The sequence below is a fragment of the Lates calcarifer genome, linkage group LG4 (genome assembly GCF_001640805.2).
Source record: "Lates calcarifer isolate ASB-BC8 linkage group LG4, TLL_Latcal_v3, whole genome shotgun sequence".
NCBI classification, from domain to species: Eukaryota; Metazoa; Chordata; class Actinopteri; family Centropomidae; genus Lates; species Lates calcarifer.
The window spans coordinates 15,542,908-15,560,842 of NC_066836.1; the positions used below are offsets into that span (position 1 = coordinate 15,542,908).

Genomic DNA, 17,935 nt, shown 5'->3' on the forward strand with positions numbered 1-17,935 from the left:
CTCTTTGTCTCTGCCTCTGTCACCAACACATGACCGGCGTCCACACACAACTGTTTGTCTTTGGTCTCTCTCTCCTTATACTTTTTCAAAGTCTGGCTTCTGTCCTGCTTTGTTTCAAGGTTATTCCGCCATCCATATTTACCCCTACCTTTCTTTGCCTTTAGTGTATACTAAAGCTTTTTATTCTGTCCTGCCAAAGTTTCCCTTTGTTTGATCTCCTCTTTGCATCTCTCTCCTCTTTTGTCACTTTGTGGTCTCTCTTCTTTCCTTTCTCTACTCTTTCACCTTGTCTCCTCTATCTTGCTTCTTTTTTTTTTTTTTTTTGCTGCCCCTGAACTTCTCTTTCTTCTTTTCCGTCTCTGGCTCAGATAGGGACTCCAGTGGCTTGCCAGACATTTCTGATAAAATAACTTTTTTGTGAACTCCAGGCTGTTAAATATATCAGAGAATACTCTGTACACAGGGTGTCTACAGTGTATCTGACAGGGCCTGTTCTCTTAATTACACACTGCGCTGTTGAGTCGCATAAGCTCCAGCAAACTAAAATAACAGCAGACACACTGGTTTTAATTATCAGAGGAAGTACAAATCAGCTCAACACAGTGCAGTAAATGTCGTCTCCCTCTCTATAGCCGAGAGTCAGACTGAAGGGGAAATGGAAGCAGCTATCAAGCCTGAGGCTAATAGATGAAATAAATGAAGACTTGGCACAATACTGACAATATCGGGAAAAGGAGGAAGCCTGCTTTGTCATATATTTTGTAAAACCTGAAGAAGATTACACAATCAGGCTCATTCACAGCGTGTTTTCATATAGAACATGAACCTGCATTTTGACATGCCCAGGGGCTGGATAGCCAATATGTTAAAGATTTCATTTGTCAAATGACAAACCATGTGTGTAGTGAAACTCAGGGTGGCATACCCTTGAGGTGGGAGTTCTCTCTGAGTACTCCAGTTTCCTCCCACAGTCCAAAGACATGCAGGTTAATTGGTGTGAATGTGAGTGTGAATGGTTGTTTGTCTCAATAAGTCAGCCCTGTGATAGACTGGCGATCTGTCCCCACCTCCTGCAAAATGCAAATGTGACAATATGACAATATGCTAGACAAGGTGGTGGATATACTGAGGTCACAGTTCCCCATCCTGATGGCTTTAGTAGATATGTTCACTATGTTCATACTGTCTTCTGACAAGTCAAAGAGTGAAGATGATGTCTGGGTGAATATATTCATTCTAAATTGACTATTATGGCAGTTCTGACTGTAATATCTACATGACATTTGCAGTTAGAGTGATCTAACAGAGGGATAGTTCTGAAGTTCAGTATTCACTCCCATGTTTGTGTCGGTAGACCAGTGTGTGCTCTGGTTTCTTCCCAGAGTCAAGTAGACTGAGTACTCCACATTGTCTGTTTGAGTGAATCTGAGCGCATTCATCTATCGTGTGTTAGCTGTGTGATGGACTGGCGACCTGCCCAAGGTGTTGCCTTGGTTTCTGGGCAATGTGCACTGGGACAGAATCCAGCCTCCGGTTATACTGAGCAGGGATTAAGTGGATAAAAAAACAAGGAATGAATATGGTATAGTATAGTGGTAGAGATGGAGTAAATGATGATTTAATTGTTACTGTTTCTTCACTGTCTTAGTCAAGACCTTGTGAATGCCATTCTTCTGTACTGTTGTCAGGACCTGTCCTTCAACCTTACAGCGAACTGACATTCTTCTCTTTGTCATCTGTCTACCACGTGTCTTTTTCTTTGTCTTACTCTCCTTCAGAGTGAACTAAGCTACTGTTGTACTTTGTTATTCCAGTGTCCTTTTGAGTCCTCCATCCACGGAGGAGGTATCTGACATCTCTGTCCCTCATTGCATCTCTTTTCGCTCACTCTATTTCCATTTAGTGCTCTTCCTTCTAATAACAGCTCTTCTTTCTCTTTGTCTTTCTCTTCAGCCCCTGTTGTTGCAGCACAAACATTGCCCCACCCCACTTTCTGTCCATATCACGTACGTTAACCTTAGAGTTTCTATCCCAACGGCTGCCTCCCTGTCTCCCCTCGCTCTCCCGCCCCCATCTGATTGCTTGTTAGTTGGTATGCAGGCTCGGACCCCCATTGTGCGTTCTTCCCTGTCAGCACTCTCTTTCTCCATCTCCCTCTCCCTCTCTCCGTTTCTTTATTTCTCTTCCCAGCTCCTCGTGTCCACTCTTTCTATCAAAAAAGAAGGGGGAAAATAAAAGAGAGTCGAAGACAGGGCCTGCTCGGGGATGGATAAATGGGTAGAAGAAAAGGAGCATATGTGGGTTATTGGACAAGGGAATGTTTTCACTTAAAGGAAGAATTAAGGAAGAATATACCACCCAACAGATAAAGGGCAGCAAGGGAGAGGAAGAGAGGGGAAAATGGGGGAGGGGCAACGGAGACAATAATATATGGATGGAGTTCTATGAAGGTGGAAGCTTGCTAGCAGAATGACAAATGGGTCTCGAGTGACAGAGCATTATATTAAAAAGTAAATTGATATGCAAATGTGGAGTGTGTGGCTTTGGAGGACAGGGATAGCCTGTTGTCCTCAGTGGAGTGGAACAGAGAGAGGCAGAGAGAAAGGTGAGAGCCCAGGCGTGATACTGATATCGCAGTCCATTAACGTGTGTGTTTTTGCTTGATTGGTGCAGGTGTGTGTACTTTAAATCTGCATGAATATACATACTGTGTGGGTGGGATGAGTATTTACTGTAAGAAGTGTAGTGCAGTTGGATGGCTGGTAAATGGAACAATGATTTCTTCAGTGCTAACTTCACACTGCAGTACAGCAGGATAAAGAAGCAGCTACTGTGAATGCAGGAGGGCTATCTCATTATGAAGTCTGTTCCAGCTCAAGAACCAATGAATGTTCATACTGTAAAATAAATGCAGTAGCCAAATCAATAGCAGACTGCTAGCCACTCACCAAGACTATGTGATGACCGAAACCATGTTTTCTGCAGCTGCACAAAATGAAAGCCTTCTCTTCTGGTCAGTGTAAGTAAAATTGTAAAAAGACAGTATGGGACAGGCCATGACAATGCACAGGACTTTGAAACTACAGATTGGAGTTTGTGACTCATTTGCTGTTAAGTTCAAGCAACTTTGTGCATTTAAATTAGTAACTAATGAAAAGGTTAATCCATCACATCCTGTGCTTCAGGTCAGCATTGACTTTTGGAATACTTAACCACAACTGTTAGAAAAAACTGTTGACAAAAACAATTTTCAGTCATTAGTAGCTGTACCAGAACTTTCAGTCATATCACATGATTTTCCTCATGGAGGACCACATGGAGTCTACACACACACATTCAAATTTTCATTTGTTTGAGCTCTCCAAGGACCTCTTGCCCACGTTGACTTAAAAGGTAAGACAGAAAGTCCATTCCTGACCTCAACACTGTGCTCTTTTCCCTAACCTTAGAAATTATTTTAAGTTGCCTTAACATAATGATAAAAACATAACACAATTTAGTCACCACTTTAGTTTGACGTTGCAGATACATTCAACATAATTATTTCCTCTTCACATTAGTCTGGTTGACATTACTTTTCATAAGAAACATGCAGTATTTGATATTTCAAATTTACATTCATGTAATTCTCATTCTTGGGAACACAGAGGAGCTTATAGTGGGATGGGACAAGTACGTATGTGACTAAAGTATTGCTTCAGCCAGGAAAAAAGCTATAACAAAAAATGATGTAAAGCAAACACTTCAAACAAAGAGCAATGGTGATACATTAATCAGGAAGTACTCAAAATATTAGATGGGAAATCTGACTGAACATTGACCTAGCCTATGGACATAGTCTATTTTTGACAGAATGTGGAAAAAGTGGATCCTTTACAAATAGCTTTATTGGTTAAACATGGAATAACCACAAATGAGAGTGCAAATAAACTGATTATCCTAATGTAACTGTTGCCACTTTCAAATGTAAAAAACTCAACAAAAATGAAAAAAAAAAAAAAAAAAACCTCTGGAGTGAGGAAATAGCTTCTACATTGTCCTCCTGAGTCCAGTCTTGACTTACAGGTCAGTCACATTTAGTTGAAGGTATCAAACGTATTAAAAACACACACAGACACACACACGCAATAAGAGCGCAGACACAGCTGTCGGGGGAAAACAAAAGCTACAGCCATGTCAGATTTTGTACCATGCTTAAGACTGCAGCGCTAATGATTCATGACACTTCTAACTGGAGAGGAGAAATGAGTCGCTCTGTAATTACTATGGAAATGTGTTCATTTCCCATCAGACACACAAACACACACACAGACACCCACCCACACTCACACACACATACAAACATAGATGTGCATCAAGCAGTGATGGGGAAGTGTTTCAAACGTGGCTTTTGGTGTTTTGCAGAAGGCACACATGTGTAAATGTGTGTGTGAGTGTGTGGGTGTGTACGCCCCCACGGGATTATCACACTAGGAGCAGAGGTGTGACCCATGTCCCCCCATTCCCCATATGTTCTAAAACACATGCCCCAAAGCACTGTGTGTGTGTGTGTGTGTGTCAAGGAGGTAATGATAGTCCCTTGGTGTTCGACTGGCTTGGGCCCAGCTGATAACCAGGTGGGGCCCGACTCCCCTTTCATAAGAACATTATGCCTCCTCCCTTTTATCCCCAAATACCAGCAACCACTATTCTAACATGTGTGTGTGTGTGTGTATTCCCAAAACAGCCTATTGATGTCTGGGTTATACCATGCATTCAGCTGTGTAAAATCAACACAAGGATTAAACACCAAATGACTGAGATTTACTGCGCCCGGCGAGACCCCACCTTTCTCCATTTCTGTCACTATGTGTGTCTCTCATTCTCAGTCATAAGACGTTTCTCTGTTTCTGCCCTCAGTATTCCTCTCTTTGATTTTTTTTTGTCTTTATCTTATTTCTCCTATCCCTTTTCTTTATCGAGGCTTTGTTCGCTATTTCTTTCAGTCTCCTTTTCTCCTCTGCACTGCTTCCTTAAATCACGTAGGGTCTGTGCTGCAGATTCCCAGTTACTCTTGGCTCTAAGCCCAAATCAATTTGTCTTCATGATGGACAGACATACTGACCGGTTGCTGCTTTACCTGTACGGCACTCAAGGAGGATACGATAAGAGGGGAGAAGGGGAGAGGAGAGGAGAGGAGAGACCAGAGGAGAGGCCATAGTATTTATGTCATGTTTAGTACCTTATTATATGAAGCTGCTTTAACATTTTATGTTTTTTGGCCTAAAATTCTTGTGCTGATTTTAAAGGAGCAGTAAATCTCACAGACAGTATTAGTGGTGGATGATTAGACACTGTTTAAACCGGAAGCTCAACAAAATGGAGAGAAAACAACCTTGACACAAACATGACACTCCAGCATCTCACAAAAACAAACAAGCACACGCACACGCACACACACACACACAGTAGCAGCGTCCCCCCTGTGAGGTCTGCTAAACAGAATAGGTTTACCACTTCCTCACAGCTGGACAGCAGGATTGACTTGATCAATTTATCAATATTGTGCCTTGATCGTTGAACTGACCCACGCTGCGGGGGTGTGTGCGTGTGTGCACAAGGGGGTGGATAGAGGGCACAGATGTGTGTGTTTGTGTGTGTGACCCGTGATAATGTTAAAGGCGGTGGTTAACGGCCAGAGGGGTCCATAGATAGAGAAGGAGAGGAGTGCTTAAATGCATAGATCTGTCTCTATAGGGACGTCTGTGACACACACACACACACTCAACCTTAGGCATAACAGCTTAGAGGGAAGTGTGGGATTGACAAGTAAAAACAGGGAAAAAGAGGAATAGTTTGTTTTTGGTTTTTTTTCCTCCAGGCTTGTCGTAGAAGTGTGGGGCGTGAGACAAAAGGAAGCAGTTGTTCATACACACACCTATTGGCTGTGCAAAGAGCAGTATGGGATTTTCCTGGAAATATTGTAGATTCAATAAAGCAAATGCACATACACACTGAAGGATATGTGATCTTCCACAGATGTGCTGTAAAGCTGTACTGTCTCTGTGCTGGAAAAACAAACAGCCTATACAGGATCATAATCCAGCTGTGCATTTCTTTTCAGGCACTGTGGATATATCAAAGCCAAGCAGGACCCTGATGAAGAGAAGATGCAGTTCCAGCATGGCCGAGGTAAAGACGCAAACGCATCAGTCCACACGAATGGAAATTCTGTCATTTGCTGCAATCATAATGGGGATGTGTGACTGTGTTATCATGCGCTGTGCTGAAATTCATCACTGAGTTCAGTAACATTACTTTGTGATGGATACAAATGTAGTGCACTTTGTTTTTGTTTTGCTTCTCAAACTCATTTATCAGTCATTTATTTTTAAATGCAAGTTTATGCTTATGCAAGCACCCCCCGCGCATGCACACATAACTTGCCTTTAAACCAAACGTCACACCCACCTGCAATGAATCACATCACTGCCTGTAGTTAGGGTTATAAACAAACAGACATGAAGACGAATATTTTATCGGTTCGAAACAACACTCGAGCAGCAAAAGCACTCTAAAGTGGCAAAACCCTGAAAATGTTTATTTATTCACACACAACACTCACACTTTGTTTACATACTCTCAGATGTATCATAAGAGCCTGAACAGTTAGAGCTGCACTATATAACAGACACACGAGTCTCTAACTTTGTAGCATTCTCAGTTGAATAAGCCACATTGTTTCACACTTTCTTGCACAAATGTTTGCTGGCAGAGTGAAGCTCCTTATGGGCTCCTGTTAAAATTATGAGTCATTTTAACACCACTGCTAACAAAGTAGTTATGTGTTTCATTATGTAATAATCTGTAATGTCACTCAAACAGAGCACCCACGCTCAGGCTCACATTTCAACACGCTTTCACACTGCACAAATGTCCGAGTCGGTTTCAGCTATTCACTGCTTCAACGCACTATTAATACTGTTAACTGTTACTGTCTTTTAAAATTATTGCACAATCATACAATTACAATACATTTAGCATTCATTTTTCTTTCTCTCCCTGTTTCTCCACTTTTCCGCTCCTGAAGTTAAGCTTCCAGGCAGTAGGACCTACATCCACCCTCACACCTACGAAGACCCCAACCAGGCAGTCAGAGACTTTGCCAAAGAGATTGATGCTTCCAATATTCGCATAGAGAGAGTCATTGGAGCTGGTGAGTTGGCAGTAAAAAAAGCAGTGGGCTATATTACGTAAAAAAAAATCAATAAAAATTTACTTAAGTGAATTCAAATGACTTTAACTGTGGTTCGTTTTTAGGGATTCCTTTGAGTCATATTTGCGTGTTCTGACTAACTTCCTTATTTTTGGCAACTGAACAATGAACATCTAAGCATCACCTGTAAAATTAAATTATTGTGGTCATGAAAAAAAAATCTGGATGTCATTTTGAGTTGATATTAGATTTTATAAAAGTTTCAAAAATACAGATAAGACAGCTCAGATACTCATCAGTACAAGCTCTTATCTTTCCCTGCAAGTTTCATAGTTTTATCAAAACTTTTGTGTGTGTGTGTGTGTGTAGGAGAGTTTGGGGAGGTGTGCAGTGGTCGGCTGCGTGTGCAGGGGAAGAGGGAGATCTACGTGGCCATCAAGAGTCTGAAGGCGGGATACTCTGACAAACAGAGGAGGGACTTCCTGTCTGAGGCGTCCATCATGGGGCAGTTTGACCATCCGAACATCATCAGGCTGGAGGGTGTTGTCACAAGATGTGAGTGATGAACAAAAACTTTACATTGTGTGTGTGTGTGTGTGTGTGGATGATGGGCTTGGTTGTGTAATCACACACTCACTCTTCTCTGTATGTCTGCTGTGGTAAGTGCGTATCTGTCACATACCTGTGTGAGGCACAGCAGAGCTGTTGGCGATGTTGTTGGGTGACCCTGGATCAGATAAAAGCTCCATTTCCATGGTAACAAACCGATGACGCATGGTGGTGTGCATGTGAGCGGCAACTGCCCGCCTCTCAAACAGCCACCTGTTTACCTCACATGATTGTGTTAGGCAATTAGAGAGAGTATGTGTTCATGTAGGTGAGATAGACACAGGCCTGGTTCAACAAGATACACTGATTTGTTATCGCTGGGCCTCGCTCTCTCAATCACACACACACACACACACTCTCCTTCCATCTATCCTGCTCTCGTCTTATATCCCTATCTCTCCTCCTTTCTCTCTCAGTCACTGTCCATCTAATCTTCTCCCTGTTCATTTCTTCTTTTCTCGCTCTCCATCTCGTCCAGTCAGTCTCCGTCGTCTCTGAGTCCAGTGCTCCCTCTCTTTGTCACACTAAATCTCAGCGTATGTCAACACTAAGCCAGCTAAATTTGAATATTCATCTCTTCTCTGTTGGTTTTGGTCCGACAGTACATCCACATAAACGCAGCACGCACAGCTTGCTTGGCTGTTTTGGCCGACTGCTTTTGTTGATGCAATCCCCACCCCTAGAACAGAGGTGCTCTTTGCTTTACGGAATAAACAAAGAAAAATGGAGGGAAATCTAGTCCTTGCTCTATCCAGGCAACTCCACCCTCTGTGACCCAACAGTAGACAGATACTATGTGACCAAAATGCAAAGCTTGGCTTGTTATTAGTTACCAGCTGTTAGTTATCATGACAAAGACTTTTGACAGAATCGACTGGAAAAACATGTTACATTGTAATCACCATCATCATCAAGTATCAATCCTGATTGAAGCTTTTTGCTGTGAAAACAAGTTAAAGTAAAACCATCATCCACTCCCTATTGGTGAGTGCACTGATGATATGGTTCCATTCACCCTCCACTGAAATGAATGACTTCTGGTTTCTGTTAATCCCGACAAAGTGTGATATTGAGCATGTGACGTAAGTCTGTGTTTTTCACACCCACAAACTACTCTACTTTTAAAAAAATCATATCCAAAGTAAATAAAGTAGATTGAGAAAGTAAGACTAGAAAAATGTCAGAAATAGGGGAATCACTCAATACAGGTGTTGTCACTACAGGTGTATTTATGTTGATTTAACAGATAGCCTTAATAACCTGCAATCAAATCCCTATGTTCTGCTCCTTCTGATGGCAGACAACAAAGAAACGCTAGTGTGGATACATGACCTTTTCATGCTTAAAATATGTTTTAATATCAGCTGGCTCAGCATGGACGCAGCCTTGCACTCTTCTTCCCTCTCTCCCCCCTCACACTCACGCTCCTCAAAACCACTGCTCTGGTCTGACACCTTGTTATTCAGTTTTCAATTCAGTTCAATTCAATTCTATTTATACAGCGCCATATCACAACAAAAGTCATGCAGATGTTTGTGACAGATCTACAGACAAGTGAAAGGAAGAAGGAGACAGTTGGTACAAAGAAACAGAATTGTAAACATGCAAGCAGACAAATAAACCTTGGTTCCGCCCCCCCACTCCCCTCACCCCCCTTTCTCCCTCTGTCACACACACACACACAAAGATCTTCAGTCCATCACACACCGGTGCTCAGTGGCACTTAGGACAACAACAAAAGAGCAAATGCATATGCATAGGCTTTTATCATGAATATTAATAATTCATAAAGTTAATTGGATGTGTTTTTGGTCTCATGAATATTCAACAGCATGCATATTAAGAATGAGACCCCTCTGCATTTCTTATTCATTTCCTTTTACTATGTCATTCTCTCTCTGTCTCTCATTGTCTAAATAGCACTTGATGTGTAATAACTGTGACCTTTGGATAGCAGGATTGAGGCAGTTTGTAGAAGTACTACCACGACAAACTAAATAAAATGTGTTTGTTTTATTCTGACGGGCAGACATGTAATTATGGCACTTTCTTTTCTTTTTTCAGTGGCACACACAGTACTTGGATTTAAACTACCGGAATAAATGTAAGAATTACTGCCAAATCCTTGAAATTTTGTGGCATAGGACAATAGAGCAGTTGACGACAGAAGCGGCTAAACAGCAGAACACTAGTTTGACAAGCAACTTACGTTAATGTAATACGGTGCTCTTTACTTTCCTGCGCTCTGTGAATTTAAAAAAATCTGTGTGTGCGTGTTGTTTCTCTGGTGCGTGCTTGTAATGAGTGTCTGTCTACTTGAACATGCGTTTCTTTGTGTCTCTCTCCTCACCTGTCTTCACGGCACATTGAGGAGCTGATAGAGCCCCTCGGAAACAAATCTCACTACTGGAGCAGTAATTTCACAGGTCACAGCCCAGGGTGTGTATGTGCGAGCAGGGAGGGTGAGAGTTGAGATGGGTCAATAATTCCTTCAGGCCTTTTTCTTCGGCACCAGCTGGTCCCTTCACACCGCTCTCAGTCTAATCAGGCAGGCTGACCCTGACTGCTCTGGGCTCAGGTGTGTTGGATTGGTTTGCGGAGGTTTAAGCAGTAGTAGAATCAGCAGTAGTAGGAGTAGCAGAGGCGTTAGAAGTAGCGGAAGGAACTCTTGTAGTATAAATTAAAAATAAAATAAAATATAAAATAAAAAATCACCAGTAAAACTCAGAAAATCAGTACACAAACTGCCCCCAATCTCCATTTGTCATTTTAACACTTCAGTTTTTTTGTATGGCAGCTTAAACAAACAAAATATAACATATTGGTTACTGAGTTTTAGTGGTGTTTTTATGCTAAGCTAAGGTAACTGGCTGTTGGCTGTGCACACAACAAAAATGGTTCCTATTCCCACATACCTGGATATATTCAGATCAATAAAGTGTGAAGTCTAGCAGGAAAAAGTCAGTGGAGTTTTCCTCTGTTTACTTGTCCACATTTGACTCTTTCCGTGCAGTGCAATTATCAAAATAGTTATTTAATTAGGCTAATCACTTTAGCTTTACAGCATTACAGCACAGGAAGCCGTAATGCTAGTAGGCACTAGTAGTATTGGCATTCTTGTTCTTGTCGATGTAGCAGAAAAAGTGCAATAGTAGCTTTTGTTGTAGCGCGTATATTATAAATATAGCTATGTCAGCATGATAACAGAAGTACTATTACTAGCAGTAGTAGTAGGGGTAATACAACTTGGTAGTAGTAGAGTGGGGTGGGGGGGTAGTGATGATGGCAGTTGTAGGGGTACTAATGGTTGTGCTGGCATTAATTAACATTTTGCATAGCTGTGGTTTGTATTGTGTATGTGCATGAATGCCTACTTTGGCTTTCTGCATTTTCCTGTTTCATTCATTTCTCTGTGTGTGTGTGTGTGTGTGCATGTGTCCCCGCCGCTTAAAACCTCATAAGCCTTCAGCCCCTGCCGTGTGCCATTCTAATAACCTAGTCTGCTGTCTGTCACCTGATTGTTGCTATTGTCATGCTAATTAGAGCGCCACATGCAGAAAAGGGGGTGAAAAAAAGTAGATCTTTCTTTTCTCTATCTGTCTCTCTGCACATCAGGAAAGTGCAGCAATCTGCCCCTTCGTTCCCTCCCACCCGCACTCCTCTCCACCTCCCTATCTTCCCTTCATCTCCCCCATCCCTCATTTCATCCATCCGTCCTTTATGTGTTTTACAATCGCTGCAACAATCGGCTCATTTGGAAAACCCTCAATTACCGAGCTCCATCTCATCTGCCCACATTGCGACGCACACACACACACACACACACACACACACACACACACACACACACAGAACCACACACATGCGCGCACACACACGCATAAAAGAGCTGCTCCACAAAGGTGCCGTTAAAACTGGCAAAACCGCACACAGACTTTCTCTTCTGTTTGAAGAAACTAGTGATTAGTTTTAACTGTGTGTCTTTGTGCACTGAACAATAAGTGTTTCAATGTTTCCTGCCACAGGGTCTGAAATTATTCACATTTTGAATATGTATGCAGATCTGAAGACAAATGAGGACGGGGGAGAAACAGTAGGGGAAAGTCAAGAAAAGGTGGCGATGGGTGCAGGATGTAGGGGAGAAGGGGGGATGGATGGATGGATGAGATAGGGTACAAGAGCAAGGAAATGAGAGAAGATGGGGCTTGAGAACAAATGAGGGCGACGGAGGGAAAGATGCGCAGAGAGATTTGAGGAGAAGAGGGGCAGATAGATGAGAGGAGAGGCGGCTGAGAGAGACAAACGTGAGGAAATGAGAGGAGATGAGAAAGCGAAGAGGTGTGGGGGGGTGGGGGTGAAGAGAGGAGATAAGGTTATTGAGTTTCTGTCTCTCTCTTTCTCCGCACACCCCGCATCCTCACATGGCGCTTCCCAGAACAGAGATCTGTCCTGTGTTAAAAGCATTGTATCATTTAGTTCAGACCCTTAACATTAATCAATACAGCAGTTATTTCATTTTCTCGTTTGTACCTCGGGCCGCCTCATTCAATAATGTGGTAATGCGGCCCACTGGCGCACACACAGATAGCCACTCATAATGTAATTGTCCAGATGTATACAGAGTCTATCACTTTCGCTTACATTCACACCAACACACAAAGAAACAGCCTCTTGTAATGTAATTTACCAGATATACTCTATATACGTAGTCTCTATCACTTTCATACACACAAACACAGAGCACTTCACTAATTCACACACACACACACGCACACGGGAGGCCTAAATGATCCTGGCTTTATCCTGGGGAAAAGCAGGAACAACACTTTCTACTTTCTCTTAATGAAGAGCTGTAAAAAGGAGCAAACTCCTCTCTGATCCATTCCATAACACACTCCACCTGGCAGAACATCAATATCCAATCTGCACACACACACACACACACACACACACACACACACACACAACAATACATGGAAGTGTTTTTAGCTCCACAAACGGCTGTGTTATTTCTGAAAGCGATGAAAGGCAATGCATTCAAATGAATATGAATGTGATTAGTTAATTATGTGCTTTCAGTAGGAAATTGAGGAGCGCTCGCGAATGTTTGGTGGAGAGGAGCTCCACGATGAGCTAGAGTGGCTCCATCTTGCAAGTGTGTGTGTGTGCGTTTAAAGTGTGGGTGCGTTTAATGTGTGGTGAAGTTGCAACAGTGAAAGGGATTCATTGTGCTGTTGAGTGTGTGTGTATGTGTGTGTGTGTGTGTGTGTGTGATTGGGCTGGCACCTGACATAAAGAGACAGAATGAGCTAATAAACAGCGTGTGAGTGCGTGTGGTCGGTTTTATTGGTAACTTCTGTTATCTTTCAGAGTTGCAGGGATTATTCTGTATGGCAGGTGTCCAGATGATTGCTAGTGATAGTGTGTGTGTGTGTGTGTGTGTGCTAAGTGCCAGGCTCACATGGTCCTCTAAGCCGAGACAAGAGGATGAATGCGTTTCATTGTGCTTTCACTCTTGACCTCATCTAACACTGTGGGCCTGAAGGTAATATTCTCCTTCCTACACGGGCTTACGTCGCACACATACAAACACACACTCCAACACATAATTGGTTTTCAGAGGTAGTTTTTTCCCAGCTCTTTTCCATTTCATGGCTGTCTACTTTGTAGAATATGACATTTATGCCTGTCTGTTCTGTATGGGTACACACAGAATAACATATATGTATTCCCATTCATGGGGACTACAATCTGACACACAATTAAACACACACTCTCATGCACACCTGAACACACACACACACATTTCCTAGAAAGGCTGTGAAGAGTCAGACCTCCTTTCAGTCAGAATCAGTCCCATCAACTGTTTTATCTGCTGCTGTGACAAACACACACAAACACAAAAGCACACATTCATTCTCTGCCTCTGATCGGAGCTGGAATCACAGTCATCATCGTGCCGTCCCTCCCCACTTGCCGTGCCCTGAAACCAGCTCGCTCTCTCTCTCTTTCTCTCTCTCTATCACACACACACACACATACAGAGCGATACACCGCACACAACACAGGCCCCGTGTGGAGATAAATGTGACCAGCAGTCCTCACCCCCAGCAGAAGAAAATCCAATTCTCTTTCACTTTTATCCCTGAGACTAATGTTACTGTCAAAGAAGACACCACCACCAGAGACCAGGCGACTCTGTTTGTGTGTGTGTCCCTTTATGTGTGTGTTTGTTGCAGTGAGATAGTGAATTCATTTAAGGTGATGTATTGCTGTCTTTACCTACAATCTCACTGTAGGCCTCAGTGGTGGTGTTCCTGCCTTTCCATGACAAGCTTTTGACCCCTCCTCAACCCTTTATTTCCTCATCTTCTCTGATCCTACTTTCTTCCCCCCCCATCTTCCAACACACTCTCTACTCACTGCACATCTGTACTTATCTGTCATGTTTTAACTTTTTCTCTCTTTCATCCGTCTTTACTCCCTCTTTCTTATTCAGTTTTACCAAATGAGGCTTTACGATGTTTTAATCAATGACACGCTCCCAAGGCAAATATATAAACAGAGTAAAGTTGCAATAAATACTACATTACATTAACATTAGAAAACATTAGACAGCACATTCTATAAGAAAACTTCTGCCTCCACTTCTTCAGTTGTGCTGTCTTTATTTCTCCCCCAGGTTTTTTCCCAGCATCTCTGAGGTCTGATTGGGGAAATGTGACCTATTCATCACAGCTGACATAGTCTGTGTTTACAAGCCCCATACACACAGACACACACAGACACACAGACACACACACACACACACACACACACACACACACAGAGACACACACACCATCATTTGTAACTGCACATTGCGTGTTTGTTTGTTATTGGCAGAGCTCAGCTGTAGGGGGTGGTACCCAGGGAGAACCCTGTAAAACAGGGACAACTGCTGTTTTTGGTGCACGTGAATGTGTGTGTGTGTGTGTGTGTGAGTGTGTGCATGTGATTGCAGGTACTTTGTTAATCATTTGTAAGCCCCCACCAGATGCCATGCAGGAGACCGTAGTGCACGGGGCCCTGTCAGTCAACCACCCTGTCATCATACACGTGCACGCGAACACACACTTGTGCAGGTGCAGGTGCACAGCGATCCGAACACAACCCCCTTCCCCTTGAGGCTGATTAGTATTCATGAGATCTCAGGAGGCCCCCCTTATTCTCTCTCTCTCACACACACACACACACACACACACACCCCAACACACGCATTCTGGTGGATTGGTCCATTCTAATTATCTCCTGGCGTTTATGGAGAGGGCTGATTAGAAGCTGTCAGTGTGACTGATGACGACATGCCATGTTATCCCCCAGAGAAAGGCAGAGCGGCAGATAGGAAGGCTGGTCACAGCTGTGGACTCCACTGCCTCACTGTCCTCGTCTCTTTATAGTTTGAGCCTTTCTTCTCTTGTAATTCTGCTCCAACTAACAGCTGCCTTGTTATGTCTCTCTGCAGGTAAGCCAGTGATGATCATAACGGAGTTCATGGAAAACGGATCTCTGGACACTTTCCTCAAGGTGAGTCATGACTCAGCTGGAGGGAACACAGCGCTTGCATCCGCCCTGAGTTCAGGGCCACAAGTCTTAAGAAGGGCCACGTGGAAAATGATGCCCCAGCTGTAAAGTGTTTGAAATTGTTGAGTTCAGTCCCCCAAACTGCCGAACTCGAGGGCACGTTCTTTTAAAAATGTATAAAGATACGTGACTGGAATAAATCTTAATAAAGTTTGTCAAGGACTTAAGTTCAGTCCATCAGAGACGTAAGTTAACACATATCCTTTAAAATTAACAACACTATCTCAGCTGATCAAAGTTTTGAAGTGGATTTAAACCACATTTTTCATATGTACTCATCACATAAAGAGGAGAATGTTCAATGTTCATAAAATGTGTGCAGTTTGCAATATAAAGAAATGGAGTGCATTGTCAATACATAGCACAGTAACAGTGGAAGAATAATTGTCAGGTTGAGTAGAAGAACTATAATTCTAGTTTCTAGAAACATGTCATCTATGTACAGGAGAGCACATACTGATATACTGAGTACATAGACACAGACACTGAACTTTTTCTTTAGTACATATGGACAGAGAGCAGATGAGAAACATTCAGTCAGATGCCTGGCCTCCCGACAATCTCATCACATGATGTTTGATACTGGATCTATGAAATGCACTTAGTGTCCATATTCCAGAGCAGCAGACTGCTAACAACTGGGCAATAAAACAAAGAAAGTGTATTGCATTGTGTGCAATATTTGCTCCATTAGAGGGATACGAAAACAAACAGTTCACTTCAAACGTAACGTAATACTACACAAGTCATATTGTTAAGTGTTAAGGTAGTAACTGAGGAAAACACTGACAGAGATTTAAAATAAATCAACATCATCATGAATGAACAGAGTAATTCAGTCAGTAGAGGTACTCCTACAGACATTTTTTATGCTGATCAAGTTTCTGTAAATGATGTCGGTGAAAAGACTCTGAAATAAATCCCAAACCTGCATACATATTAAATTTATTTAAGAAAAAAGTCTCAAAGTTGACAGAGGGCTTTGAAGCATTTCTTAAAATGTCATTTACATACACACAAGAAAGGCTCCTCGTTTAATGGGAGGTGCAACAAAACAAGGATTTAATTATGTGAAATATAACAAATGTGTGATTTATGATTCCTGTTCATACACGCTGTGACAAACACGCCGTATTTATTTAGCTGAGCAGCGCTGAATTGAGTTTTGCATACACCCAGATGAATAGATTGTTCCAGCCCTTGTGTGCCTCACGTTGAAAGCCCCCCTGATTCATATTCATAGTTGTTTGTCAGCCAGTAAAATCACTGCAGTGCTCCAAAGCCATTAAGCCTGTGATGATAGGCCCATCGCTAAATAGACACCAATGCCATCAGCAACACTGAAGCAAAATGAAATGAAATCTGACAAGATAAAAAAAAAAGGCTAACGTATAATGTCTTGAAACATACACATGTGCACACACAACCACACAACAGCCTAGATGCATAAATACATGTATATTGTGTGTTACAGTATTTATTGTAATGAGGGTCATAAAGAGCATCCACGGTGGCTCAATATAATTATGTTATCACTTTTATGGGTTTTACAGCTCATCCGTGCTTCTGTCATCCATATGTGTCTTTAATTATGCCGACCATTTATCAAACAGCTCTCCCTCACAAATAACAAAACCACTGTTCTGTCAGCTCCCTGGTCACTATCTTTATCCTTTCCATCTTTTTCCTTTTTTTTTCTTTAAGTTCCTCCTTTTTTAGTTTTGGGGCATAAACTTAAGTAATATGCCAAAATTTGCCCAAAAAAAGTCTAATTTTCCACCTTTCTCATTTGTCTCCTTCATCTCCTTGTCTAACCTCTCTGCCCTGCATTTGTCTCCTCTCTCTTTCCCTGCCCTGCCCACCCTTCCTTCTCCTTCCTGGCAAGGCAATGTGGTGGGCAGATTGATAGAGGAAGTCTGTAGGTTTGTTAGACAGTCCAATCAATCAGCATCTCACAAAACCACCGGCTAATTAACTTACTCCACAGCTGCTGAGGGAGAGACAGAGAGAGAACGATAGAGGAAGGGGAGTGTGGGGGGGGTGCACAGATGCAGAAAGATGAAGGAAGATAGATAGATAGATGGAGACTGAATCAAAGTAATACAGAGTTCTCTCTCTCTCTCTCTCTGAGACAGAGACTGAGCAGAGATGGATGGATAGAACAAAGAGACAGAGGGAAGGAGAGATGATATAAAGGAGAGAGGGTGACTGATAACATGGATAGCTTTTTAACGGGGACCGTTGGCCCAGGGCAGAAATAATTGGCAGAGGAAGGTGAGCTGGACTGCCATCGATCAACAGGCTCTGCTCTCTGCCAAAGACAGCTCAAATCTGAAATCCAGTGAGCTCTGCTCGGGCACACGGTCAGTGTTAGAGAGGGAAGTTTTGTCTGCTCTGTCAGATCCAGTCCTCTGCAAGTAGGATTTCTTTGTGATCCGCCATTGATCCCTGGAAGGAAAAATTCATTGTTTGCTCGAGGTCAAAAGGAGTCAAAGCGCAGGGTTAGCG

General features: G+C 42.5%; 1 protein-coding gene across 2 annotated transcripts in view; it reads left to right on the forward strand.

Moving 5' to 3' along the window:
- epha4b (eph receptor A4b) overlaps nt 1–17,935 on the forward strand; it is an 84,915-nt gene that overhangs the window by 58,150 nt on the left and 8,830 nt on the right. For both annotated transcript variants that reach the window (XM_018676993.2, XM_018676994.2), the window contains exons 11-14: nt 6,104–6,171; nt 7,070–7,195; nt 7,565–7,750; nt 15,309–15,370. In XM_018676993.2, coding sequence (XP_018532509.1) covers nt 6,104–6,171; nt 7,070–7,195; nt 7,565–7,750; nt 15,309–15,370 — 442 coding nt within the window. The remainder of the gene's footprint in view (nt 1–6,103; nt 6,172–7,069; nt 7,196–7,564; nt 7,751–15,308; nt 15,371–17,935) is intronic.